Source organism: Ciconia boyciana, chromosome 3, assembly GCF_034638445.1.
Source record: "Ciconia boyciana chromosome 3, ASM3463844v1, whole genome shotgun sequence".
NCBI lineage: Eukaryota > Metazoa > Chordata > Aves > Ciconiiformes > Ciconiidae > Ciconia > Ciconia boyciana.
In genome coordinates this window covers 85,735,981-85,763,402 of record NC_132936.1, presented here as the reverse complement: position 1 = coordinate 85,763,402, position 27,422 = coordinate 85,735,981, and the positions used below count along the sequence as shown (strand labels likewise).

Genomic DNA, 27,422 nt, shown 5'->3' with positions numbered 1-27,422 from the left:
AGCCAGACTTAGTTTTAGCGCTTACCCAGATATGACCAGCTTGTATTTCCAAGCATCTACTCTTCACAAAGGTTTCCATTAACCATGGGTAAAATAACTCTTTGGTGTGAATAATTCTCCAGATATCAGTAAATGGCAATAGTCTGGGTACTTTTGAACATAACTTTCATACAAAAAATAAATAATTGCTGCTATCGACCCCTATTACATACCATGCCGCTGTAGGAATGGCGCAGCAGGATTGCATGCCCATAGAGTAGTGTTCGATGACCGCCACCTTGTGCAGACTGAAAGATAAAGAGAAGTGATATACTGGTATGTTGTAATAAAATCAGGCCTTTTGAGAAAGAAAAAAGAAAAAAAAGAAATCCTCATCGATCTCTGGACAATCTGTATTTGCCCTGTGACACAGAAGCCTGTTTCTTTATAAAACGCTATTCAGTGATTAGTTCAAGAAGGTAGTTTTATTAATGTGTTCTCTTTAGTTTTGATTGCCTCAATATATTGACCTTTTAAGTCTTTGGGCCAGATCTAAAGTAGAATTTGGACAGGCGAATCTAGAAGCTACTGACTTTTTCTACTAGAAGTGCTCAATTCACTGATGAGGGAAAATGGCGTACTTTGTACCGTCACCAATTATTGTCACAAAATATGTTCTAGAAGCTTGAATCCTTCTTCCTTGGGATGAAAGCAGGTGGCCTCTAGAGAAGAGCAGCTTTGATGTGTGTCACACTACCCTCTACATCCTTATGTATTGTTAAATCTCTCCATATTCACCCGTTTTCTATCCAAATTATACACTTTTCTATACAGAAGGTATGCAGAGGGAGCTTCTGGAGTACTATCCCTGTTTTACTAGAAAGTATTAATGAATGATATATCAACCACATTGAAGATCACCAACCTCCAGACTCCTTGCCCCACGGTTTTTAAATACTATCAGACAGAATTCTTTATCTGCTAGGCCACATAAGTGCTCAAAGACATCCAAGCTAACTCAACAGGATTTGGGGGTTCTGAAAATTCAGAAATCATGCCCGAGTAAATGTTATTCTTGAGAAATGCAGCATAAATCTTGAGTGAAAGAAAATGAAAGTAATAAAATTCACTTTTATCCCAAGAAACTGCAACCATTTTTTTTCACAGTATTTTCATTACAGTTTCTATTTATCTATAATCATTTTAACCACTCATGAAAGAACAAATAAATCTTGTTAAAGCATGAGCAACTTTTCAACTTCTGCTGAAGATTTATTAATTCCTTAGACTGAGATGCAGCTGACTGACATTGGTTAGGAGCAGAGACTATCAGACAAGACACTGTCAAGAGCATAAGTCCATATTCCTCTGACAGAACATCTCACGTAACATTATGCACATTACATTCTTCAAGCAATATCGATAAATACATATTTTTGAGTCTATAATTGTGACAACTCCATAAGCAGCATTATTCTTTCATATCGGAGTCCTATGCATGGCTACTGAAACCCCGGCGACAGGTGCTGCAGCTATTCCAACCCCCACAACAGGCACTGCAGCTGAACCAAAGAACCAACGTGTGCCAGTATCAGTCGGCCCTATACACAAGAAGAAATACACAAGAAAATCAGCTTGTTTAGTAAGGGATGAAGATGAACCAGGGCCATCACGAGAACAGGAGAAGGAAGAGGCAGAACCCATAAATGAGATATTTATCAGATTTCAGGTGGTTGCAGCAATGGAAGCAGAACAACTGGCAGCGCAGAGGCAAACCCATCTGCGCTGCTGCATTGTGGCAAGATATTGCTGCCCGGGTAGAGAACGTGGTTATAAAAGTACGTCATGTAGATGCTCACGTACCCAAGAGTCGGGCCACTGAAGAACATCAAGACAGCCAGCAGGTGGATCAGGCTGCTAAGATTGAAGTGGCTCAGGTGGATCTGGACTGGCAACATAAGGGTGAATTATTTATAGCTCAGTGGGCCCATGACACCTCAGGCCATCAAGGAAGAGATGCAACATATAGATGGGCTCGTGATTGAGGGGTGGACTTGACCATGGACACTATTGCACAGGTTATCCATGAATGTGAAACATGCGCTGCAATCAAGCAAGCCAAGCTGTTAAAGCCTCTGTGGTATGGAGGACGATGGCTGAAATATAAATATGGGGAGGCCTGACAGCTTGATTATATCACACTCCCACAAACCCGCCAATGCAAGCACTATGTGCTCACCATGGTGGAAGCAACCACCACATGGCTGGAAACAGGTCCCATGCCCTATGCCACTGCCTGGAACACCATCCTGGGCCTTGAAAAGCAAGTCTTATGGCAACATGGCACCCCAGAAAGAACTGAGTCAGACAACGGGACTCATTTCCAAAACAACCTCATAAGACACGTGGGCCAAAGAGCATGGCATTCAGTGGGTATATCACATCCCCTATCATGCACCAGCCTCCAGGAAAATCAAATGATAGAATGGACTGTCAAAGACTACACTGTGAGCAATGGGTGGTGTATCCCAAGCATTGGGATACACATTTAACAAAAGCCACCTGGTAGGTCAACACTAGGAGATCTGCCAATCTAGCTGGCCCTGCCCAGTTAAAACTTTTATGCACTGTAGAAGGGGATTAAAGTCTTCATAGTGCACATAAAATATATGCTGGGGAAGACAGTCTGGGTTACTCCTGCCTTGGGCAAAGGCAAACCCATTCGTGGGATTGCTTTTGCTCAAGGACCTGGGTGCACTTGACGGATGATGCGAGAGGATGGGGAAGTCCAATGTGTACCTCAAGGGGATTTGATTTTGGGTGAGAATAGCCAATGAATTAAACTGTATTATGTTAATTGCTATATAACACTGTTGTATATCATCACTTCTACGGTGTCTATATGCCATATCAACAGCATTGCAGTAAGAATCACCTTAGATGAACTTTGAAGAATGAAGAATGAAATTTGATGAAGACAAGCGAAGTGCAGCAAAGATAGAACCAGACAAGCACAGCAATAATGGAACCAGAACTGGCTTCAGCATGCAACAATCCAACACCACACACCGTCTCTCCTGCCCTGAAGGACTGTTACGACAGATGAAGCTCAAAGTCATGAACTAAATGAACTCAACAAACATTTTATAGGGATGGCCCATAGACGAAGGGAATGATATCTGTGTGATATCAAAAGACAGGAAAAGTGGTGGTGATTAACTGGAATGTACTGGAAAGGGTAGTACCTAGGCATGACATAGATGGTATGGAATAAAGGGTGGATACTGTCCTGGTTTCAGCTGGGATTGAGCTAATTTTCTTTCCAGTAGCTGATATAGTGCTGTGTTTTGGATTTAGGATGAGAATAATGTTGATAACACACTGATATTTTAGTTGTTGCTAAGCAGTGCTTACACTAGTCAAGGCCTTTTCAGCTTCTCATGCCCTGCCAGTGAGAAGCTGGGAGGGGAGCACAGCCAGGACAGTTGACCCAAACTGACCAAAGGGCTATTCCATACCATACGACATCATGCTCAGAATATAAACTGGGGGAGTTGGCCAGGGGGAACAGCTGCTCAGGAACTGGCTGGGCATCAGTTGGCAGGTGGTGAGCAGTTGCATTGTGCATCACTTGTTTTGTATATTCTTTTATCATCATCATCATTATTATTATTATTATTATTATTTTCCCCTTCTTTTCTGTCCTATGAAATTGTCTTTATCTCAACCAACAAATTTTACTTTTATTTTTCTTCCCGATTCTCTCCCCCATTCCACTGGGAAGGGGGAGTGAGCGAACAGCTGTGTGGTGTTTAGCTGCCTGCCGGGTTAAACCACAACAGACTCCTAATTTAATTTCTTACATACAGCATTTATACCCTTTCTTTTATCCAAGTAGACTGACCTTCTGTTTGACTGGAGCGTCAGATTCATTACAGAATAAATTGGAAACAATCATACTATGTTATCTCTCTGGCAGCTTCATTTCAGTGCTGGAGATCAATTTAACTGAATGGCTATGGTGGCAAGACACCATTATTTCCCCTCCTCATTTATTGGTTGTCCTTCCTTATCTTTCATCCATTAGCATAATATTTGTTGATCTTTGAGTTACTTGGTCAAGAAGAAAAAAAAAGAGGAATAGGTGGTGAAAAAGCAAGCACTTCAAAAAAATAATAATTTTAGCACTTTAAAGAAAACTGCCAGGAATTTCTGGCTTTTATATTGAGAAGAGAGCATCTTGATGGACACAAGGTATATTTTGACGTTCAACAAACTGTGTAGCAGTCAAAATGCAGGGAAGCACATTCAATAATCTCTCTGGAAAACTGAATGACATGAATTTTTATTAAGAAAGAATAAAAGTCATGGTCTTTGTCACAGACACAGTCTTGACAGTAAGACATGAAGATTTAGCTTTGAACTACCATTACTACCACCACTTTTTCCAAAGGCACAAGGAAAGAATGAGACATTTGATAATGTCAGGCCTATTGTGCCAAAGGTGAATACTGTATGTCTGCTGCTTATCATATTGGGAAAAAGGGGAAAAACTGCTGTGTACTTACTGCCCTACCAACATTCCAGATTTGCCCAGAAGTTTTCTCAACAGCAGGCATAGCTACCCAACCAACAAAGTCACTAATATAGATAGTTTGAAATTTCACTGATATTTTTATCAAAATTATTCTGTGTTACTAGCCTTAAATTTGATATCTAACATATAGATTTGGTTGCCTGTTGTACAAAAGAGGAATAGTGTGATCAACAAAATCACAGCTATGTTAGCTTGCCCTTGTTTTGGCCATATTGATTTGTCTGTCTAGTCTGTCTAACCTATTTTGTTAAATGCCCATTTGCAACCAAACAGGAGAAAGGTCGGCTCAAAAAAATTTCAAACACTTTTGTGAAAAATGGGGGAGTGAGTTTTTAGGTAATTTTTCCCAAGAGGATTAAAGTAATTCTTTTTAACCAAAATTATTTTGCCCATGAAAAAAAATGCAAGCAAGTTTGCTGTTTCTGTTTCTTAGACAGAAAACAGAGAGTTGCAAAAAAACATTTCAAGCATTTTCCACTTAAAGGTTTCTGAGAGGCAATTATAATCAAGCCGTCCACATGGAGGGAAAGTGAAAAGATGAAACACAGAAAAATACAGGAGACACTGGAAGAGAAAGCTGGTACTATAAAACTGCCTTCCAGGATATGCACATACCTATAAGTTAATTTCCTATTTTAAAGACTCATTTCATAACTAAACACTCAGCATTTATCTTTATGCCAGAAACTGCATAGTAAGTAGCTGGTGGGCCATGATTGTATACTGAAAGAGTCTTTGATTTTCAAAATAATCCATTCCTACCTAGGATGTTGCAGAGAATTGTAAATTTTCCACATTAAAAAAAAAATTAAAATAAAATAAATTTAAAAGTTAACAATTGGACTTCTATGGCAAAGATGCAACATTCCAACATGAGGTGTGCCACTGAAGTTTTACCAAGTTTGTAGTAATATTCAAATAATAGTATTTCAGAAGACACTGCAAGTAAGACTACTTGGAAGCCACAATCCTGATTAATTCAATCCGTAAATCCCACAGATTTTTGCACAAATATATGAATGGCATTATAATGCTAGCAAGTTTCTAGCAACCACATTATTTATCATGAGTCTTATTTCCTTTATGTTTTTAATTTCCAATTTTCAGAGTAATTTCTAAGTTGGACAATACATTCCCTGAATAAAACCAGGCTGGAGAAAAATACATTTGTGTTCAAAGAAGAACTTATCCGTTGAAGTTCTACAAGCTATGCCATTCAGGAGTATCAATTATATGAACGCAAAACTCTTCTCCTCATTTTATCCTCCAAGAATTTGGGATTTAGAATAAGACTTGAAAAGCCTTCAGAACTGGTAAACACTACAGTCAATAAATTGAGATTGAAAGCATATAGGGCAAATTCTCACTGCTTGTGAAAATTTCATATAAACTGCCCATCTCTAGTCTAATATTTCTGCAGCTGGAATACAAGATTAATTTGGAGTCACCTCATTACCCAAAAGCCATTGCCGAAGCAAAAGCAGAATTTAGAATACAACAACAACAATTAGAGCTGAAGAAATCAGCATTCAAAATATATAAACAGCTTTCAAGTTCAATGCATTGTTAGACCAGGCAATGATAATAGACTACTAAGATCCGAGCTGCTTAATTTGATGGAGAGTGTTATCGTGAAACAAAAATAAAGAGGGAAAATAAGTTAACATTGGGAAATATTTCTTTTCCTTGTTTTCTGAATAGAAGTAGGATTAAAATGCCAAAAAGAACTTAAAAATTACAATCTACAAACTATCTAATAAAATGTGCAAATGATGGAAGCAGCATAACATGAAATATTTATAATTAGATTGAACAAAAATTTATGTATTTTACTCTGAATACCAATCCTGCAGTACGATGTTATGCATGAGCGAACAAACCCTTTATATCTGTACAATTTTGTATAGACACAACTGTCATATGTGCAGACAGGCAATCACCTGCTAGATTAAAACAGGTATTTCATTGACGTTAATTCACAGAGTAGCACTTGCACCACTGTGCCTATGGCTGCATTGCTACACTTGTGGCCATACACGAGAAGCTGCAGTAAATTAATCATGGTGACAATGAACAAGTGTTTTGGAGCCATTTGTGCTTCTGAGAACCTCACGATGAGAATTTTTAGAGACTAGTGTCCTGGTTTCAGCTGTGATAGAGTTAATTTTCTTTGTGGTGGCTGGTATGGGGCTATGTTTTGGATTTGTTGATAATACAGAGATGTTTTAGTTGCTGCGCTAGTGCTAGTCAAGGACGTTTCAGCTTCCCATGCTCTGACAGGTGCACAAGAAGCTGGGAGGGGACACAGCCAGGATAGTTGATCCAAACTGCCCAAAGGGCTATTCCATACCACATGACATCATGCTCAGTATATAAAGTTGGGGAAGAAGAAGGAAGGGGGGGACGTTTGGAGTGATGGCATTTGTCTTCCCAAGTAACCTTTACGCGTTATGGAGCCCTGCTTTCCTGGAGATGGCTGAACACCTGCCTGCCCATGGGAAGGAGTGAATGAATTCCTTGTTTTGCTTTGCTGGTGTGCGTGGCTTTTGCTTGACCTATTAAACTGTCTTTATCTCAACCTTCGAGTTTTCTTACTTTTACCCTTCTGGTTCTCTCCCCCATCCCACCAGAGGGGAGTGAGCGAGCGGCTGTGTGGGGCTTAGTCGCTGGCTGGAGTTAAACCACGACAACTAGTGAATACGCTGTGACATCCAAGGAGAGTGAGTCAAATAGCCATTACCTTTCCATTCTTTTCAAGAGAACAGTCTTATTTCTACTAGAGAAAACATTTCTTAGACCAATGAGTACTCTACCGCAAGCAAATGCCGACATTTCTTTGCTGACTTTTCTTCATAGGTCTACACAATCTCCAAATGTACAAAAAGGGAAAAAGCTACGAGCTTCAGGGAGGTACCAGAGAAAGACAAACATGTGAAAGCACGTAATTAAACAGGATAGTTATTTCAGTGTTTTGTGTGTGTACAGACAAAGCTTTCATAACATTGCCATTATTCAGAAATCTAACGCTTGAGAAAGCCTGACAACAATTGCATTTAGCACATGGCTATTCAGACAATTCTAGTCACCCATGAAAGGAATTTAAAAATACTGAATGTGTCAAAAGAACACAGGAAATGAAGCACACTCTTTAGAAAATCATACAAGATAATACAGTGAGTTTTAAAGAACGACGTAATGGCTTGTCCTGCCCCATTCCATGATAAGTCCATAACAGCAGAATGGAATTAGTGGCACATGTTATAAGGAAAATGTCAGTACAAATATTAGATTGTAAGGAAGTATAGTTTTGATGGACTTAAAAAAATAAAAATAAAAAAATCAAGTGAAACAATAAGCTACAAGACATCAGTAGTAAATCCTTCAAAAATAAAATCCATATAATTTACAGTAATGATAAATTATGACCTAATTGCAACCAGCTGCTTAGCCTGGTATTTCCTCTGTGCCCCAGACCCTGTCATAGGAAACACCAGCCCAAATGGTCTAGATGGAACTTAGGACCACTCAATACTGCTCTGAATGGGTTTCTAAAAAAAAAAAACAAACCCCAAAAAAAACCAAAAACCCAAACAAAAAACAACAAAAACCAAAAAACTACACAACTATTTTCATGGCACTGAAAATCTTTTAACATGTGAGAGCAGCTGTACAGTAAAAGAAGCAGTGTGCTCCCTGTTTTTCCTCACAAATGTTTTCCAAGGCAAATACTGCAAAATAACATTAGAAGTTTCAAATATGACTTTTAGTGGCTATTTCATATGTACACTGGAGTAAAACAATGTCTTTTAAAGCAGTGAGTACTTACACTTCATTAAAATGGAGGAAGCCTCTGAAACAAAGCCTAAGTTAACACTTTATTGCTAAAGCCAGTTGGGAAATCAATGCTTACTGAATTTATTGTTGTCACAGACTTAAAATGCTAACAGCAGCTTAAAACTGCAACATGTAATAATGGAACAGTGATTTCAAAACACACCAAATTGGTATTTAAAAAAAAATATTGCCGACTTCATATTTAAACATCAATGTGACACATTTGGATGAGGGGAAAAGCTAATTGTTTCTACTAATGACAGCCATCTTACACTTAAAATAGATGCTGGAGACAACAGCATGACAAACAGAGGACAGTTATGCTTCCATAAAAGCACTTTCAAATATAAATGCGAAAGCATTACTTTCTCCATCACGAGTGTGTTCTAAGTTTCATGAAGCTCCGCAGTTTATTTCTAACATTTATACTGTTAGAAAACTACAGAATGAAGAAAAAAAAATCCTATCTCTAAATCTAGACACCTTGTTCAAATGTATAAGCAGAAGTATATAATTAAACACAGAATATCCTACAGTTACATGCTTTGAACCCTCTTAAATTAAAAACCATCACCACAACAAAAATAAACCAAGCAGGAAATTGCACCCACCAGTGATGGAACCTTCTCAAAGTCCCTTCCCTGGGACTCAGGTTGGGGCTGTCAACTTCCCATTCAGGAGCAGTCATTACATTCCAAAATTGTGGTTTGATCCATTAGAAAGAGAAATCAAATAGGAAACGTGGGTCTGATCACAAGTACTGGCTTGAAAAAAATAATCTACCATGCATTCTGAGTAAAAGTGTACTTAGGCCCTGGACTATGCTGTTCCCAGTCAGAAACCACCTGTGTTAAGACCAGAGATGTAAGGCTGTTGGCATCAATGCCTTTTTCCAAGGGGCCAATGAAAGTTTTTAAACCAGCAGGCTAATACAAATATTTAACCTCAGCTGGTTCTTTGGAAAGAAAACTGTGAGTGCACCACGAGGAACATGTGCTTTGTTTATATATAATTCTTCAGGGCTTCCTGCATTTAAGCAAATTAAAGGCTCTCATTTAGTAATCTGCAAGATAGAAAGAAAAGTACTGAAAGGATGTGGAATAAATGTAGATCTTGAAAACTTTTGAGCCCTCACTCAGGAGAAGGAAAACTCCATGATGGCAGGATTAGCAATGAAGTGAAAGAAACTGGGAAAAGACTAAACGGAACTGGGAGGAATAGGAGGGAAGGATGTCCCACAGTCTAAAACCATCTCATTGTGGTTCTACAGATAAATATTTGCATGACGCTACAACCATTTCTGTAGAGCAGAGGATGCTCAAAATGATGTTTCCATAGCAATGTAAAAGCTACTCATCTATCCATTTCATTATTAATATGCAATTTTTTAATCTGTTCTAGACCAATGCTGATGGAGGCCAGTATTTATCTAAAAACAGCAGTGATGATGCAATCCTACAAGCTGAATAGAACTGAAGACTACCACAGGTAAGTGTTCGATGAGACCTCTTACTCCCCACAATTATATCACTGTCTAAATTTCTTCACACTGAACACAACTTCAGATGACTAACGAGAGCTTCTTTCTAATACTAGGCAACAGCCACCTGGCAAACAGGAAGGCTCATTCTCTCAATACCAGCATGATCAGTAACAGCTTATGAAAAGCTAAAAATATTTCTTGATGACAAAACACAAACTCAGATTAATTTAGCCTAAGGCAACTAAACAGCCAGTGGAGAGACAAGGGCACTTTTGGACAGTAATTCAGCCCACCTAAAATCTGAGCAACTCTTTGATGATACCTATGCTTCTGCTTGTGGTTAACACAGGGAGCTTAGGATATCCACGGCTCTAAATCAGGCATTTCAATTTTGTGGGCTGAATGCCAGTCAGAGTCCAGAAAACTCCAAAGCAGTGGTGAAAACAGAATGTGTGGAAACAGGCTGAGTCACTGCAGAACTTGTGAAGTAACCCTGGAATAGAGCTAGAAGGCTTGTGAAACAAGATTAGTCAGGCAAAACTAAACAATTCAGACTTGGAATAGCAACGCTGGGAAATTACATCTCCAGCAGCATCGGAGAAATTGAAAACGCTGCAAGCGGTAAAGACTACAAACAAAGCTACAGAGTGCGAGCCAAGGAGTTCTACATGTCCTTCTTGCTCATAGAAGTATCCATTTTCTTTAAAAATCTTGACACAAAAAAAGACGTAATTTCCTTTCAAAATAACAGCATGCAGAGGCCCAGAAACCTTAAATTCTTCTACCAAAAAACAAAAATGCTAATGAGACCCTTCTGCAACTACTGTGCTCTTGGGCTGCCATTTCCAGTGGTTGGCACCAAACCCACAGCATTTAGTTGCCTAGAATTTAAAGATGCAAACTAAATCAATTCACTGACATGTGGCATTGTGGTAATATATTCCTTCACCCCGCTCATATCAAACAACAGCAACACCAAAGGGCAAATTCAAACCAGTCTAAAACCTCTTTATCTCACTATAGCCTATATACCATGTTACAATGGAATAACAAACAGGAATTTGAACCTATCAAGACATTATATATGCTATACATATTCTAGTCTTTACACCTTGGTTTTAAATCACTATTTAGTTAATTGATTTTTTCATGGAATTCACTACAAAACAGTAAGTGCTGCAAAAATTCAGGTATGGAGATTAGTATGACTGATGACTCTGCTGGCACCTACTTTTAGATAATGATGGCCACTGTGACAAAAAAAAGAAAAAAAAAGGAAAGAAGAAACAAAACAAACTTCTTTCATTGACATGATCAGCAGTTACCTCCTATTTTATGTGTCGTGCCAAGCCAAAGAACAGGAAAAAAGAGTTCAGCTAAACTATAGGTTTCCTAAGGATGGCTTGCTTTAAAAGCTGCATTACAATGTGTAATTATGCTTTATATAACTATCACATAAAAATCTGAACCAGAATAAATCATCGGGCCAATAAAAATCATGAGCATGTTTTATTCAGTTAAGAACAGAGAGATATTTTACTATCTATATTAAAAAGATTGGAATCGTTGGTAACGATGATAAACATTTGTGCCAGCACCATGCTAAATGATCCCAATTTTGCTAATATTGACCTGTCAGAAGGCAGAATAAACAGCCACATCATTAGAAACACTTCACATATACCTCATGATTAATATTTCCAACACTATATTTATGTGATCACTTTCCCAGCAATGGGAAACTTCACATCAATGAAAAGCAGATACAGCAGTGAAAAGAAATCAAAAATAAATAATATTGATAATCTGTTTCCAGACTTCTATGTAAAACAAACATTTATATTTATGGCTGAGGCAATACTTCCCTTACAAACTCCTACTTTCAAGCACTTTCAGCAGTTTGGAAAAAATTTGCCCAAGAGGATAAAATTTATCGATTTCTCCCTTAGCCTAGTGAAGATTTCTCTTCCCCCGTACTCCTCCTCCTTCACTGCATAGGAGATAGAAGGAATTAATAAAAATCTTCCTGGTTATTTTAGGGCTAAATAAGTGGAGGAGGGAGGCATTTTTCACAGGTTAGGGATTGTGCCTAAGCCTTTTCTGTTGCTGTATGATACAAGGAATGTGAATCATCCTTGTCACTTGAGAAAGAAACTCACAGATAAAGAATAAGACAGACAGCCAAGTGGGAAGAAAAGATGGATCAGTAGAGGAGTCATACTAAGAAAATTCCTCTGACATCATTAAATCCAGCCCTTAAAATAGCACTGCTTATCTAGCCCAGAATTCTTCCCTTTTGGAGAGTGACAATGAAGCAAAACCATACCATAGAGCAGCAAACTCTTAAGGGATGAAAATCAGTTAAACAAGTAATTTTAGAAGATGAACTCAGAATACACATTGATAATTAAAGGAAAAAGTAGAAAACTGATAACCAACACATCTTGGCTAAAATCACAGCCAATTATTCAAATGTCAGTTATTCAAAATGTTTGGAGTTCACTAAGTGCCTTGTCATAGTCTTAATAAAGAAAAAAAAACAAAGGAAAAAAAGCACTGAGAACCAGAGCTCCTGCAGATGCTTACTGACCTGAGGCAGTGAAGGGCCAGTGACCCCCAGCCCAAGGGCTCCCCACTCACCCCACTGAGACACCATACCATCACAACAGCATTCTTGAGACAGAAGAAACAGTGTGCTGCCCCTGCTTTCCAAAATGCCCAGATGTTTTACTGGGACTTTTGTTATTTATTCATTGTCTCAAGATTTCTTATTTACCAGATAGTCTTGCATTCTCACTGAAAGGGGAAGGATGAATTGAGAATTAGAGAAGCCGACTCAGAGTCCTCTTTCCACAAAGGTGCCTGCCTTTGCTCCTTCATGATCTAAATAAACCGTAACCCCAATCCAAACTAGAGTCAGTGTGGTTTCTAAAACCAATTTTTTACAAAATTCAGTATGTGCTATTTTAGTGAAGGCAAGTTTGATGCTGATGTTAAAAATAAAGAAAAAGAATGAATTAAATTAAATTGTAGGAATTCATAGAAATTATAATACTAAATGTTTAACTTGCTTACCTTCATCATAAATTTCTGTAGAGCCATGAGAAGGAGAAAAAAAGAGAAAATGTGAAATGAATATTTGCTTTCAGGTGCTTAAAAATGGGATTTGTTTTCCCTGAAAAAGTGAGTGGGATACACAGAACTACAAACCACATTTAAAAGGAACATTTATCATTGCAATTAGCATAATTATAGCTCATGCTAGAAAGCAAAACAGCTGCTCAGAACAAGGCTTCATCATTTTTTTTATGCAATAGTTTTCTCAGATTTTTTTTACTTTACATAATATAGCACATTAAATACTTATTGCTTAAAGATAAAACACAGTACAGGTAAAACAGGTACCATGCCTGCTCATCTTAAACAACTTGCTCTGCAGATAGTTTCTAAGTACAATGCGAGTTGTAAAGTCCCGCATTCAAAGGGCAGTGCTGCACAGCAACACCACTACTGTAGTAAGGTATCATACGTAAACGCACAATAAATTAAGAAAATTAAAACATTACTAATATTTCATGCCATGGTTAAAAAAAAACCTCAGTGCCACATAACTGATATCAGAAGATTATGGAAGTTTTTAGGTTAATTTTCATGGAGGTGCTCAAGAATAAAAGGAGAGTGATATGTTATGTTACATGCAGTGATTTGGTTTTCTTTGTGCAAGTTCTATGGCCACCTTTTCCTCTCTTGACCTCAGCAGTTCATGTTTTGATATCACAAAGTTTGAAGCTGAGGACTGAAGTTTGGCAGCAAATCTCTATCCCACATGAAAAGAGAGTCTCACTGGAAAGCTTCCAAGCAAGACTGGGTGCTTTCATTTCATACATGCTTTTAAAACAGTCTCAAAGATGTACAAGATGTTCTATCTAAAAAAAAAAAAAAAAAAAAAAGAGTATAATCTCATGATCTCAAAATGTTCACAGACTTCCCTCCTTAAAAGTCTTCTAAGTCTATTTGGTAGTTAGACATCTGGAAACAAATTGACCAAAACTAAAGATCATGCACCCTGTCCACCATTCCCATAAACCAAGGATTTAAAATACAGTATGATCATTTTTGCATTATTATTCATCCCATTTCTTGTCACCCCAATATTTTGTTTGCTTTTACTGGGTGGCTCCAGAAACTAGTCAGAAGTCTTTGCTGAGCTGTCTACAGTGGGGTGTTTGTGTAAATTCATTAATACAGAAACCAGTTAATTACATGATTAATTCTAATATAACCTTTCCTATATTTGTCAATACTGAATTTCATTTGCCATCATGCTGTCAGTTCATCAAGGAGATTAGATCCATCACAGACCTCAGTCTCTTCCAGCTGTCATTCATCTGTGAAATTTTATTCTGAGAACTATGCAACCCCACTGCTTTTTCCATATTACAAGTACATTAAACTACAGTCCTTTTGTGAAACCTTCTGGTTCTCTTTTTGATAATTTATTTTAACTGCTTGATTGTAATCTCTTAACTAGCTTCAAATTAAAGTGAATAGTTTATCTCTTCCCTTGATTACTAAAATGATACAGCAGCTTCTTGTGCTGGATTTTTGGAAGACCAGATTTAACAATTCATTCTCTTCAGTTGACATATTAAATGAACTGTAACAAATGAGAGAGAAACAATTGTCATCTGTTTGCATCTGTCATATCATGTTCTTTAGATTTGGTTCCTTAATAATTTTGAAGATGATTTACATGCCATTCTCAGAGAAAGAAAGTGCCATGAACACTCCCCCCCCAGGCTGGAAAACCTGAAAGACAACAGTGGGTGAGGGAAGTTTGAACACATAAATCTACCTATTGCTTCAAAACCACCAGGGGAAGAAATACTCTGGAACTTAATTGTTGTAAAAATGCTTTCTCTTCATGGCAAACACTTAAATGCACATTATGTCCACAAATGTGAAGAGAATGGCACTGTACAACTTCAAGCCAAGCCTGAGAAGTTACGTGCCATGAACCGTGACAGCCTGAGCTGCCCAGTAACAGGCAAATGGATGGGGCAGAGGGTTCCAGTGAATCCTGTCACACCCTTTTGCAAGAATGTTCTCCAAGGTTTTTAGATCAAATCCCTTCTTAGCTAACGGAGAATGCTTACTTTGAAAAACATTCACTTTCAGCTTGGAAAACAAACAAAAAACAAACCCTGGAGCAAAACAACAGAAATGATGCACTTCAGGTAAGCAACAGGCTGTTACACAAGAAATTTCTCCAACTCATTCACGGCAGAGGGAAGAACTTTCTGCTCCTTCACAGTTACTCTCTGTGCCTCAGAACGACAGTGCACATGAGTTTCTGGACTAACATTAGCAATTCAGAATGTACATTTGAAAATTAAACAGACAGAAATTTCAAGTTATAGGTCTGTTCTTAATGTAATTCTAGCATCCATTGCTCTTGAAAGGTATTGTTTGCCAAACACTAACACCAAAGTGTTAAAGTGATGAAAAGACAGACCGATACAGTCATTAAGTACAACAAATAATTGTTGTACACTTCAACACTAACTCAGCTAAAAGTAAAAGAGATCAAATTGGGATGACGTATTATTTTATTTATACACAGAGCTCCTACTCCATCAGTGGAGCTGCACTGATAGTAGAGCTTGGTCACGTTTATATTTGAAATGTGACATTCTACACACTCTAATAAACCATATAGATGTATGCAATATCCAGTATGAAACACTATTAAAAACAAGCTCAGCCTTAAGAGTTATTAAGAATGAGATTTTTCTGCACTGATTTCAGCTAGTTGTGTACACTTACTTTACAGTCAAGGAAGAGACAGTCATTTCTAGAATGCAATTCATCTGATTTATTAAGCTGACATTTTCTGTAGGATGGAACCATCTACAGACTAGAATTGTTTTGATTCTCTGCCTTGAGAGAGGCAATTAGGAGTCTAAATAACTTGTTAACCCTACACTGTCTACAGTGTAAACGCCTAAACCGCTTTCAATATCTGAAGAGCTGACCAGTTAGTTATGAACTAAGTACAGAACACCTATATTGTATCAGACATTGAAATCCACTGGAGGTTCTCTACTGAGCATTCAGAAGCCAGAAGCAAGGTAATAATTGGAATTCTGACATACTTCTGGACTACAAATAAGTGTCTCTCTTAAATCCTGTCCTACTGAAATCAATGCAAATTTAATGACTAAATGCACTGAAGACCATTTTACCTTTAGAATTTACTTGTTCAAGAAATCAGAATGTGCTGTGAGTTTTATACGCACCTGTTTCTCTAGCATCTAATTTTCTCAAAAGTTATCCTGAGAGGTAGGGCTGGTAACTGAATATAACCAACAACTGGATAATCATATTCCACTGACTTAAGTCTTCAGCTGCATATACTATCTGATCTTTTGGGGACAAATGCCTATGTGAGTGCATAGTGTCACATGGATATCGTCCTTGTGGAGGAACTAAACTCAGCACTCAGCAGCCAGGTTACTTGTATGGTGTATGGCTTGGAACATGACTTAAAAAAAAAAAAAAATCCCACATTAATTTTTTGTAGGATCTCTGATTATTAGATTTGAGGCACATAATACCCATCATTCTATCCTTCATCCTAACTGTTCTCTCTCTCTCTCAAAAAAAAAAAAAAAAAAAAAAAATTTAAATTGTTAATGTAAATATTTAAATCTGTTTGGGGCTATTATATTATTTGGCTCCTTGGACAGCTTGGACACCTTCTAAGCTACCATAATCTAACCTTAATACTTGGGCTCTCTGGCTAGATGAAAAGAGCAAAATAGCAATGCTGTTTTATTTGGAATCTTTGATAGCAAAGTTGCCAAGATTAGTTTTAAAAACCTTTTAATTTAGAGATTATCTCCTGACTATAGCTTTCACGCTATTCTTGTAGTATTGTATTACTTACATAGTATTGCTTACAAAGAAATATCAGATCTTTACACTAACCTAATCAAGAAATATTGAAAACAAGCAAACTGAAAGTAGACAGTTTGCTGCAATTCACAGTAATACATGGAACACAGCTTGAAATTCTCAGATCTATAATACAGACTGAAGGAGAAATACCAAAGGAATCCTAGTATACAGTTGAAATGCTACTATTCTATGAAAATAAGTTTCATTCAGATTTCCACACAGATTTCTTCTGGAAAGATAAAGTGTACTTAGAAAATGTTTGTATTACTTTCTCTTGATGATGGGAATTAGACTTGGGCTGCAATTAGCATCTGCTGCAATATACAGTACACTAAGGATGGAACTGCAGATGTGGTTGAAACTATAGCCACAGGTGTGGCATTTTAAGCAGTATTTCTCTAGTCACTCCGTTTCAATATGCCTGTTCATTTTAACATCATACAGTGCTATCTCCTCCCATTTTCCCTCAAGATCTGTATGACAATAACTGAGTGATCCTATGTTAATGCTGCTGATATTACTCCCTACACTGAGTCACCTCTGCAGTCTATGTTATATCTAAAATTTGAATACAAATTCTTTAAGCTGGAGGATAAAATATTTGTGCACAATTAGCATATTTTCCCACCACAGTAACCTGACAAAGAAACATATATTTAAGTAAAGGAACTTGGTGTGAAAAAAGAAAAAAAGAATCCCCCCCCCCCAAAAAATCAAGCCCTTAGATAATTCATTTAATTGAAAAATCACACTGATTATAAAGCATGGATGTGCAGTTAATTACTTTAATGGTACTGAAGACATAGTACCGCAACCATTTCTCTCTGATGAAGCTTTGTTTTGCAGCTCATTCCAAACTCTACAGCAACCCTAGCTTGTTTCCTCTAGTCAAAATCCACTTAGAAGTTCCTGTTGTATTTATCCAGCCCACACTATCCTCAATGCCATAACTTATTCACTACTTCTCAACTCAGAAGCCTCTGTAATGAAAGCAATTCTTTTGAAAAGTGTCTAAAGTGTGTTTCCTTACTCTGCAAGTTTATTTTCTCCAAAGAAACTGAAAATTAGTTTTACTAGTGGCATAAAACTGAGGTAACACAATAACTGTTTGAGGGGAAGAGAAAAAGATTTACCATTACCTTCAGCAGAAGGGGTTCCTCTGACTATTTAAAAGTTGCAGACAATCCTACAATGTTACAGTTAGCACATCTTTGCCATTAGCCAGTGTAAGGATGAAAATCCTTGTCCCTTGCACTCTAAATTTAAGAGCCAATACACTTGGTTTCCGTTCAGGTAAAAAGCTCCTCAGAGTAATCTGTCTTGAAAACAATCATTCTTGATGGCTTTTAATGTCAAATTTTCAAAATCATTCACCAAGCATATGTAGGCAAATGTGTAAAAAAGGCTAGGTTTTGGAACCCATAGATGCCCTAGAAAATTCGCACTCCTTACAGTGAATTCTGTTACAGGGCTAAGCATTTGTTTTGAAAGGCAAGACAGACATTCAGGTGCTTTTATGAGAACAGAATTGCTTTAAAAATCAAACCCTTAAAGTATACAGCACCCACCTTGAAATCTCAAATTTGCAAACAAACACCAATAGTTGCTAGTTCACAGCAACAGACACTATAAAATTATTTCCCTTATTTCATAAATATAATAAAATAAAAAAAAATGACAGGCAGGTTGAAAGGAATTATTTTCACTATGCAGTATTCAATTTCAGCTTATTTCATTACTGTTATTTTCTCTGTAAATAAGATATATTCAGTGTCTTCTAACTTTCAGTTGAAATTTAGTAAATCCCTCTGATCAAATGTTGGGTTTTCACCCCCCTTGGTAGTTTCATTAAAAGCAGAAAAGCCATTTTCAAACATGAAATGGGGCTGGGATGGAAAAGGTAAGCCTTAATTCCATTAGTTTTTACATTTAGCAAGATGTCTTAAACTACTCTTTGATTGTGCACTGAAGCAGACCTACGAGCTCTCAGTCACACCTGCTAAGAGACAAAAGGAAAAAGCCAAACGTTCAAGGACTATCTTAAGCCCATTTAATTCTTACCTAGCTTCGACTGCCAGCACATGCCTTACAGTAGAATAAAGATTTTGGAACAAAATTACCAGAAGAATGACAGTTATTCAACAGGAAAAGCACAGCAGAACTGGAATAATTCCTTGCAAAATTTTCATTAGCACACTTTACAGGCTGGAATAGCTCAGAAGTGAAGTGGATGACTGTAGCTTATCCTTCGAATGGCATGAAACTGCTTGCAGCAAGATTCAGTTCCTAATTTGGTCATTAATTTCACATGAAGCTTGTCTAACTTAGGCTCTGGGCTTGGGTTTCAAGGTGTCCACAGATACACAGACATAACTGAACACACCTGCATTAATGTTGGGTGTTCTACACTGGAAAACGGCTTATGAAGAAGTATATATATTAGAATGAGGTGTCTGGCCTCAGTGACAATGCAGCTGTGCAACAGCCTTCTACTGCATTAATTCAGTATGTACATCTGCAGTCCACCATAAGACCTCTGGTAACACTCTGGAATTACAGAGCGGGTTAAAAGCTGCTTTACATGGCAAACTGAGGCTCATCTGAGATATAATAATTCCCTATTTGAAGTAAAGCCAGCACCAACTCCATCAGCGTCAGATAAGAGGTTGTCTGGATTACAGAATTGGTCTATTAGGAAAAGTCTTTAGCTGATGTAACTCAGAACAAAACATTTAGCTCTGCTGTCATGGGAACCATTTCTTTTTAAAATGGTTTAAGGACACATTTCTGTGAAGCAGGCTTTCCAAAGCATAAGATTTTGACATTACTAAATTCTGAATTTAAAAAAAAAAAAAAAAAAAGCAGATATGACTTGTATTTATGCAGGTAATACTATATTTTCCATGAACACATTCTTTGAATACTTTAGTCAAAAACAAGCCATGTCAGAGTGTAACCAATAAACTTCTGGCTTACAATTTTTCATGCATCATGAAGTATGAGGCTAGGTGCATGTATACTACTGAACTTCCTTTTTATTGCTTTTTGTCTCTTTATAGCAAAATTCTTCATAGGAATAAAAACACAGAATCTAAAGATTTAGAACCAAGCCCTCTCACTTGTAACTAAATATGTGGACAAAATGAGAAGATAACCTGAATGTTTTTATGGCTTAAAAATATTCCAAATCAATCCATATAAAAATTTGCTGGTTGTCACAAATATCAGATTCACAGAATATGGATAATGCTGTCATACTGATACAATTAGCTAAAATTAATACTTAACTACAGTTATTGTTTAATAAATATTATAAACATCTACATATATATGTCACATGACATAGAAAGTTGGGAGTACATGAGTAGAAAGGGTGTTGAAAAGCCTAAGCCACCGTTTAAACAATGTACTTACCTACAGGACTCTCAAAAGCAAGCTATAACTTGAGTCACTACTTACTCTGAACATGTAATAATCACAGATTAAAATTCTATAATGTCTGGCTGAAATAAAGTGAGACCAGTGCTTTAGTTATGTTATTGGCATTATACCAAAGGACGTCTGAGGTTGTTTCCAGTCACGTGCAACTCAAATTAAGTATTAAGAAATCAAGGAGGCCTATTATGGTCCAAGCTTTCAGAGAGGCTTCTAACATTTTAAGTGTGAACAAACAATTTACACACACTTTTATGACCACTAACTCATACATATGCGAATGTTAGAGATTACATTGGAGAAAAACATACATAAATATGTCCCACATAGGGGAATTATATCAGATGTCCAAACAAATATGCATGGTATACACAGACACATTAGGAAAGGCCGTAACAACACATTTAGCAGAGAACTGTACTTTGATTTTATTTGCCAAGATCTATGAATGACTTTTTTATTCTGTAGCAGCTGTTCTCCATCATTAAATATTTCTTATATATATGATTTGCAGCTAGATACAGCATCATACATTATTTATCAGTATTAATTATCTTACTGTCATGCATTTTAGGATTACAGTGTCTATACTGGAAAAGACAGGGTGGGTTACAGAATGGAGTTATAACATTAGACAGCAAGGCTCAAAACTGACAGGCAATAATCATACATTTATATTACACAATTCTACAATCAAATTGAAAGAAAAGTCAATTGAAAGAAAAGTCATTGTGGTACCATGAGATTTGGTATGACAATTCAGGAATGACCAGATCCTACATGACCATGTATTCGCCTCTTTTTTTGAGCCATGCAAACTGAAGGGTCATGAACACAGAGGGTATCAAAACAGACAGGTTAGACTCAGTGGCAACATGAAACATTTGGGATCAAGTGAATAAAAGACAGAATCACATACCCATTTTTCCACATCAACTAGCTGTAGAAAGAAAAAGCAAGAAATCAGTAAATCTCTTTCCTTAAATACAGCATATCAAAGTCTATTTTGAAGTTAACAATCCACATTTTCGGAAATGTATCTAGTATGAAAGAAAAACGTGTAAGTAGAAGCTATTCTCCTGGCATCTCCTCTTTAAAATGCCAATACCTCACTTTTTTTCTTTTTTTTATGGGAAGCACTTCAAATTCTGGAAGCCCAAAATGTCCATTTAAATATCAGCTAATAGGCAGCAAATGAAGACTGATGCTGAATTAATTCAACACTGCATTCAGTACCAACCAGTCAAAAATACAGAACACAGTTTCCCCATCTCCATTTTCTCTTGTGTAAAGCTCTGTCATAAGTGAACATTATTCATTTGAAAAGGTTTAGTCCTATTCAAGGTTTGCCATTTTCATGAATGCCATAAGTATGAAAGGTAAAATTAGGGGGTACCTGTCAAACCCTGACCCTACAACCTGCAGCATAAGAGCATATCTTGCATAAGAACAGAGAACAGCACAACAAAATGTCATTCATTTTTCCTATGGGGAATGAGAATCACTCTGAAAAAGCTTCAGGTTTTGTGCTAACAAAACTGTTTCAACATTCATTAAGGAAACAGACTTTAAATTACTCTCTCTAAAAAGTCTTTGGACCATATTACAGTCTCAGAAAGGACTGAGAATATCTACTAGAACACATTTCAGCTACTAGAAAGGTTCGTATGGCACTATCTATTAAAAACTTAGTTGGCACCAACAGCAGTATATCTGAAATAGATTTGTCTCTGGACTTAGCACAGAAAACACTGCAGCATATCAAGCCTTCTGTGGTTTTACTGCAGGTACACATTGACCTTTTGTTAGCAGATGCCACATAAAAGTTTAGCAATAATTTAAAAGTAGCTTAGTGCAAACCATGAGCAATTTTCAAGTAGTATTTGGATTCCAGCTTACTTGTGAAGTTACTGCAACAAAAAGCAATGTGTTTAGTTCTCATCTATTAAAATAGTTGTATCCAAAGTAAATTTTCTCACTTTTTTAATACACATTTCAATTAAAATGGAGTTTCATATTTTCAATATTGTTCAGTCCTGCTAGCACACAAAGGTTAGAAAACACCATCTGATCTGTCAACTAATTAACATGACAAACTTAGTAGCATTTGTTAATTTGTCAATTCCTACCTCTCTTCTGAGATTTGGACTGCATTTAGATTTATAATAGAAATTCTGTGACTTGCCTTTTTTTTTTTTAAATAATCTTTACTGTGACTTTTGTTATCAACCACAGCTGCAGAAATCCCTCCTAAAAACACCTAGTGGTCTAAAATAGATGCAATATAAGAAAAGATATAATAAGATGTTGATAAGTTGGAAAAGCAAGCAATGATTTAAATCTAAATGCAAACAATACAACTACGAGATCTTACAAAAAAAAAAAATTAGTAAGGAATAGCCAAGCTAGATTCACGTACAGGTCTTTCATTTATTACCTTGCTTTTGATACATCCTTTGCTTTGTTAAAATTTTATATGCACTGAGAACACAGCATTACAAGCAATTTGACTGTGTGACAATGCTAGAAGGAGGTGAATTGATTCACGCTTTATTGCCTTGCTTGGAGAAGTTCTCGCTGTCCCAAAATTTAAGTGAACAGGGCAGCCACAATTGGTATCAGAAAGAATCCACTCAAAGCTCAACGTACATTATCAGTTGTACAATCAATTGCCTTATAATTGCTGAATTGACCATTTACTTTATTTTAATGGACACCAGTTAGCTTAAAGAGTCAAGTGCAGTATTTGCCAAGTATTTATAAACTGTACACACTAAATCTGCATTGGTACACCCATCTTTAAATAGAATTGTCAACAGGCTTTGGCATATGCCAAAGGCACCTTTATTCGGTAGTCTCTCAGGACAACCACTTGAACTGTGCATGCACACTTGTCAAACCCTACAGTTTCACACCTACATGATGGTCATACAGGAAAGACTATAAATGCATCCAAAGAGATCTGCTTCTGAAAGCATGGTACAGTGCAGACCACAGTAAAATCTTGCATTTTTAAATATAGCCATATTCTGCTGTGTGCCTCTTCAGAGCCCTCCCAGATCTGGTGTGCTCCTTTTTCTCTAGCCATCTGTGGGAGAGATTTTCCAGCTACTGAAGTCACAAGAAGACATTGCTTTCTTACAGGCCACTTTGTCCCAAGTTCTAAAACTTGCCTGTGCAACATATGGAGATAAAATTTTCTTAGCTTTTACCCCATGGAACCTATTCTGGAAGACTTGTGACCTTCAAGACATTTAGTATCCCATTTTGGGGCGAAAAAAGGCATAAGCATGACCTAATAATTTATTTACTTGACTGGAAATTCCCAGTAATGCACATTAGGAAAACCTAAAAGTAAGTAAGATTACTCATATCTAAGAGTAACTGTCCTAATGTAGACAAAATAGATGTAAAGCTCACATAGACAGAAATTAAAGGAAACAATGGATATCTCAGCCTAGTGCTTGTATTTATTATCTAAGCTATGATTCAGATAACAAGCAAGCAGATGCTTCAGAGCACAGCTAAATAGATTCTGCTTCACACTGACAACTCCAGTTTTTGTCTGCCTTCACAGACTAGAATCCACAGGAACCCCTTTTCCTGTGGATTTCCCAATATGCATCCAAATTCAGGAAACACTAAGATTCAAATCTTCTTTTGCTATGTATGTGTTAGTCATTAATCCAGGGGGAGAACAAAAAACAAAACAACAAAAACAAACAAACAACAACAAACCACACACACACAAAAAAACCACCACCACCACCAAAACCTAAACAAACAAAAAAAACCCCACCACAACCAAACAAAAAGTGTAACCTTCCCTTCTACCAAACCACATCTTGTCATTATCCCACAAGATGACACAACAACAAGTGTGTCACCTCCCTCTTTGGAGCGCTTAATGCTCCTTGGGCTCGGAATTACCTGTTCTTACCATAATTACTCTACTTAGGTTTTGCTGAGCTGTTGACCTGTTAGGAGGTATAGATCTTCCAACTGGTCTACGAAGGTTTAAGCTTCAGGAAGGGTTGGGGGATGGCAGGCAGGGATTGACAGTCACTTCTGTAAGTTCCTCTCACTGTGGTATCTTACACTGTAAACTACTTTATTTCAATCATACATTATATTAGCCATGGTATGAAAGAACAGTATAATCATTTATTTTATAAAGCACAGTAAATTTTGCCTTGTCACAATAAATCCAAATCTGTGGAATTCAATAACTATTCCTCTTCTGGCTCATCTTCTCTCCTGTTCACTAAGTCATATTGTTTGGAAAAAGAAAATAGTTAGGTAGGTATATACTAATGTTTCCTCTTTTTCTTTATCCAAAGACTATCTACCTTTACAGTATTTCCTCCAGTAGAAGAACCAGAATCCATCTTAAAACAATACCTTAAATGCAGTATGCTACTTAGAAATATTCCTTCCACATGTATCTGGGTACTCAGAAAACTTTTCCAGAAGAAAAGAACATGACACTGGCTAACATTAGATATCAAAATTTAGTGGGTTCATTGCCATCTGACAGTTCTGAATATGGGAAATTATTATCTTGCCATGAGAACACCAGAGCTACCAAAAGGGTGAAGGATACAATGTCTCTAGAATTTACTTAGTGATTGTGGGCTACCTTATACTACAATAATTAATCATTTTACAGAAAGCTACTGACTTCAACTTGAACAAATTATTTCACTGCCTACTGCTAGCAAGTAGCCATCAACATAACTAATTTAATTAGTAGAAAATATGACACTTCAAATTAGAGAGTAGTGCTTTATGGATACTAAAATGGTATGGCACCCATACATCTGTATGTCTGAGGAATACAGGTAGTGCTATAAGGAGAAAAAACAAGGATACAAAACTGTATTCTAAGAATCAAGCAACAGATCAAAGACAGCATTTAGAATTAAAAATAATTTCTCTTCTCGAACTAGAAGAGAACACTATACTACAAAGTCTTAATACTTCCCTTAGAATTTCATACAACTGCAGTAAGAAGTCCTCTATGAAGAACATACAGCCATGATTTAATCATTTACTGAAATGCTAATCCAGAAACTTCAGAGTGATCTGCATTTGCCGACTTCTCTTCAGAGGCACATAAGAGCTCCAATCTTTTCAGCCAAGCTTTCATTTTAAATGCATTTAATCCAAACTGGAGGGCTGGTTTTCCAACAATTTTTTCCAAGCGCTGCAGATACCCAGCACTACATTAACCAGACATAAAAGCCAGTTAAAACAGCAGGAATGTAGTTCTGTTATCCCTGTTTTCTCTTGTCATAAGGAGTCATGAACTAGATGAAGAGAAATAGAAGGACCTTTTCACCATTATGAGGAGTCATACACAAACTCACTTTTAAAATCTTGACATAAAGCAAGCTCACAGAACATGTGCTGAACATCCACTAATACAGCAATATTAATTACCAGCACACAAAGCTGGAAAGTAAGCTATACAGAGCAGCATGCATAAACACTAAGGAATTTATTCCACACAGTACAGGAGAATCTTAGCTGACTATGGCTAATCACATTCTCTACAACTACTTATGAAAACTGCAAGAGATATACTGCCATGATCCACAGATGGGACTGTGACCTGAAATCTCAATGAAGCAATGCATTCCAGCTAGTGGATGTTGTATCTTCCTCTATGTTTATACTCATTATTCTGAATTGAAGCAGGAAAACCTTATTAGAAAAATAAGATTTTTTTTTTTCCATTTCTCAGTTGAGGAAACTGAGAACATATAGCAAACAGTCTAAAACTGTCTAAAACTCTCTAACAGAGATAAGCAAGATGAGAATAACTAGAATTGAACTAGATAGATTCCAAATTGAATTGTATTTTTGTTTCTGTTACAACACTTAATTATCTTCATAGACACCTTGATTTCCTGAATTTAATATTCAACAAGGTAATTGATGATATGCCTTCTCTTCCAGCCCAGGGTTGTCTTCCATTGCAGACTTTTGTCTTCAAGATGCCTCAAGAGCTGTACTTAAATGTCTATTTGGTTTAGCTCCTTCTCTGTATGCAACCTAGATCAGAAAACTTAACTAAGAAATAAATTAATTTCTCTTTCCCCCAAAGTCAGTTTTTACTGACCATCATCCTGGAAAGAAAACTTTGAGCACATTAGAGATCCAATGGTCATGGTAAGGCTGGAAAAAGGCTTGCCATCTACCTCCAAAATAGGAAACTTGTCTGGGATGGTAAAAATGTTTGCTTTTATGCCATACGTCCTCATACATCCTCATTCCAAATATGGCACACTCAAAAGACGAGCCCATGTGCCAGGCTAGAAATATTTGGTTGTCACGATTCTGTGATTTGAAATAGATAATTATTTTATTCCTGTCCTTGCCTCTCCCTGAGGGTAAGCAGAATGCAAAAATACTGTGCCTGCACTTCTTGATTTTTTCCAGTACTTACATTTGATCAAAGTGCAGTTGATCAAAGCCAAGTCTTATTCTTTTTGTGCCTTACTTGAAATGGCCTGCTAACAAACACTTCTGATGCTAAATAAGGTGCACTGAGGAGAAAATTACAGTATTTGTTTTATCTGCAAAAGTTTTGCACTTTTTTTTCCCCTGTTGTATTTCCTGTTCTGCTAGCAGTGTGGCATCTCTAAAATAGCTGACAATAGTCAGGATGTTAAGTAGAATAAGCCTCTAAACTACCTTATCTTTTCATAAAGCTTTCCACTCATAGCCAATAAGTCTGTCTGCATGATACAAAGGCCCACGCTGCATGAAATGCTTTCAGCTCCACTTCTTTCTCTCCTTTCTCTCTCCTCCTTTCTCTTCTTTCTCTCATTTTCTTTCTTTGTAGTAAGAAGCAAATTTCTTTTAGGTTATACAAATTTAAAGTTTGGAAGGGCAGACCTTGCAATAAGTACAAGCCAACATTGCTGGACGTAACAGCTCTGTCTCTTCATGACACACCACTATCTGATGAAGACTTATCCAAAGAATTTCTGAAGAACATTAATGCTACAATATTTTGTTACTTCAGTGAGTGATGCCTGGCACCTGCAGACAACCCTTAGACTAATGAAAACACTCAAATAAACGATAGGAATAGGAAGCTATAGTTTGGACTTTTTGCTCAAAAGT

At 37.0% G+C, this 27,422-nt stretch overlaps 1 protein-coding gene across 1 annotated transcript in view; it reads right to left on the bottom strand.

The window, feature by feature from the left end:
• The window catches only part of RYR2 (ryanodine receptor 2), a 437,742-nt gene that overhangs the window by 266,275 nt on the left and 144,045 nt on the right, over positions 1–27,422 (bottom strand). The window contains exons 5-7 of the mRNA XM_072857729.1: positions 21,208–21,228; positions 12,969–12,983; positions 213–287 (exon numbers count right to left, since the gene is read on the bottom strand). Coding sequence (XP_072713830.1) covers positions 213–287; positions 12,969–12,983; positions 21,208–21,228 — 111 coding nt within the window. The remainder of the gene's footprint in view (positions 1–212; positions 288–12,968; positions 12,984–21,207; positions 21,229–27,422) is intronic.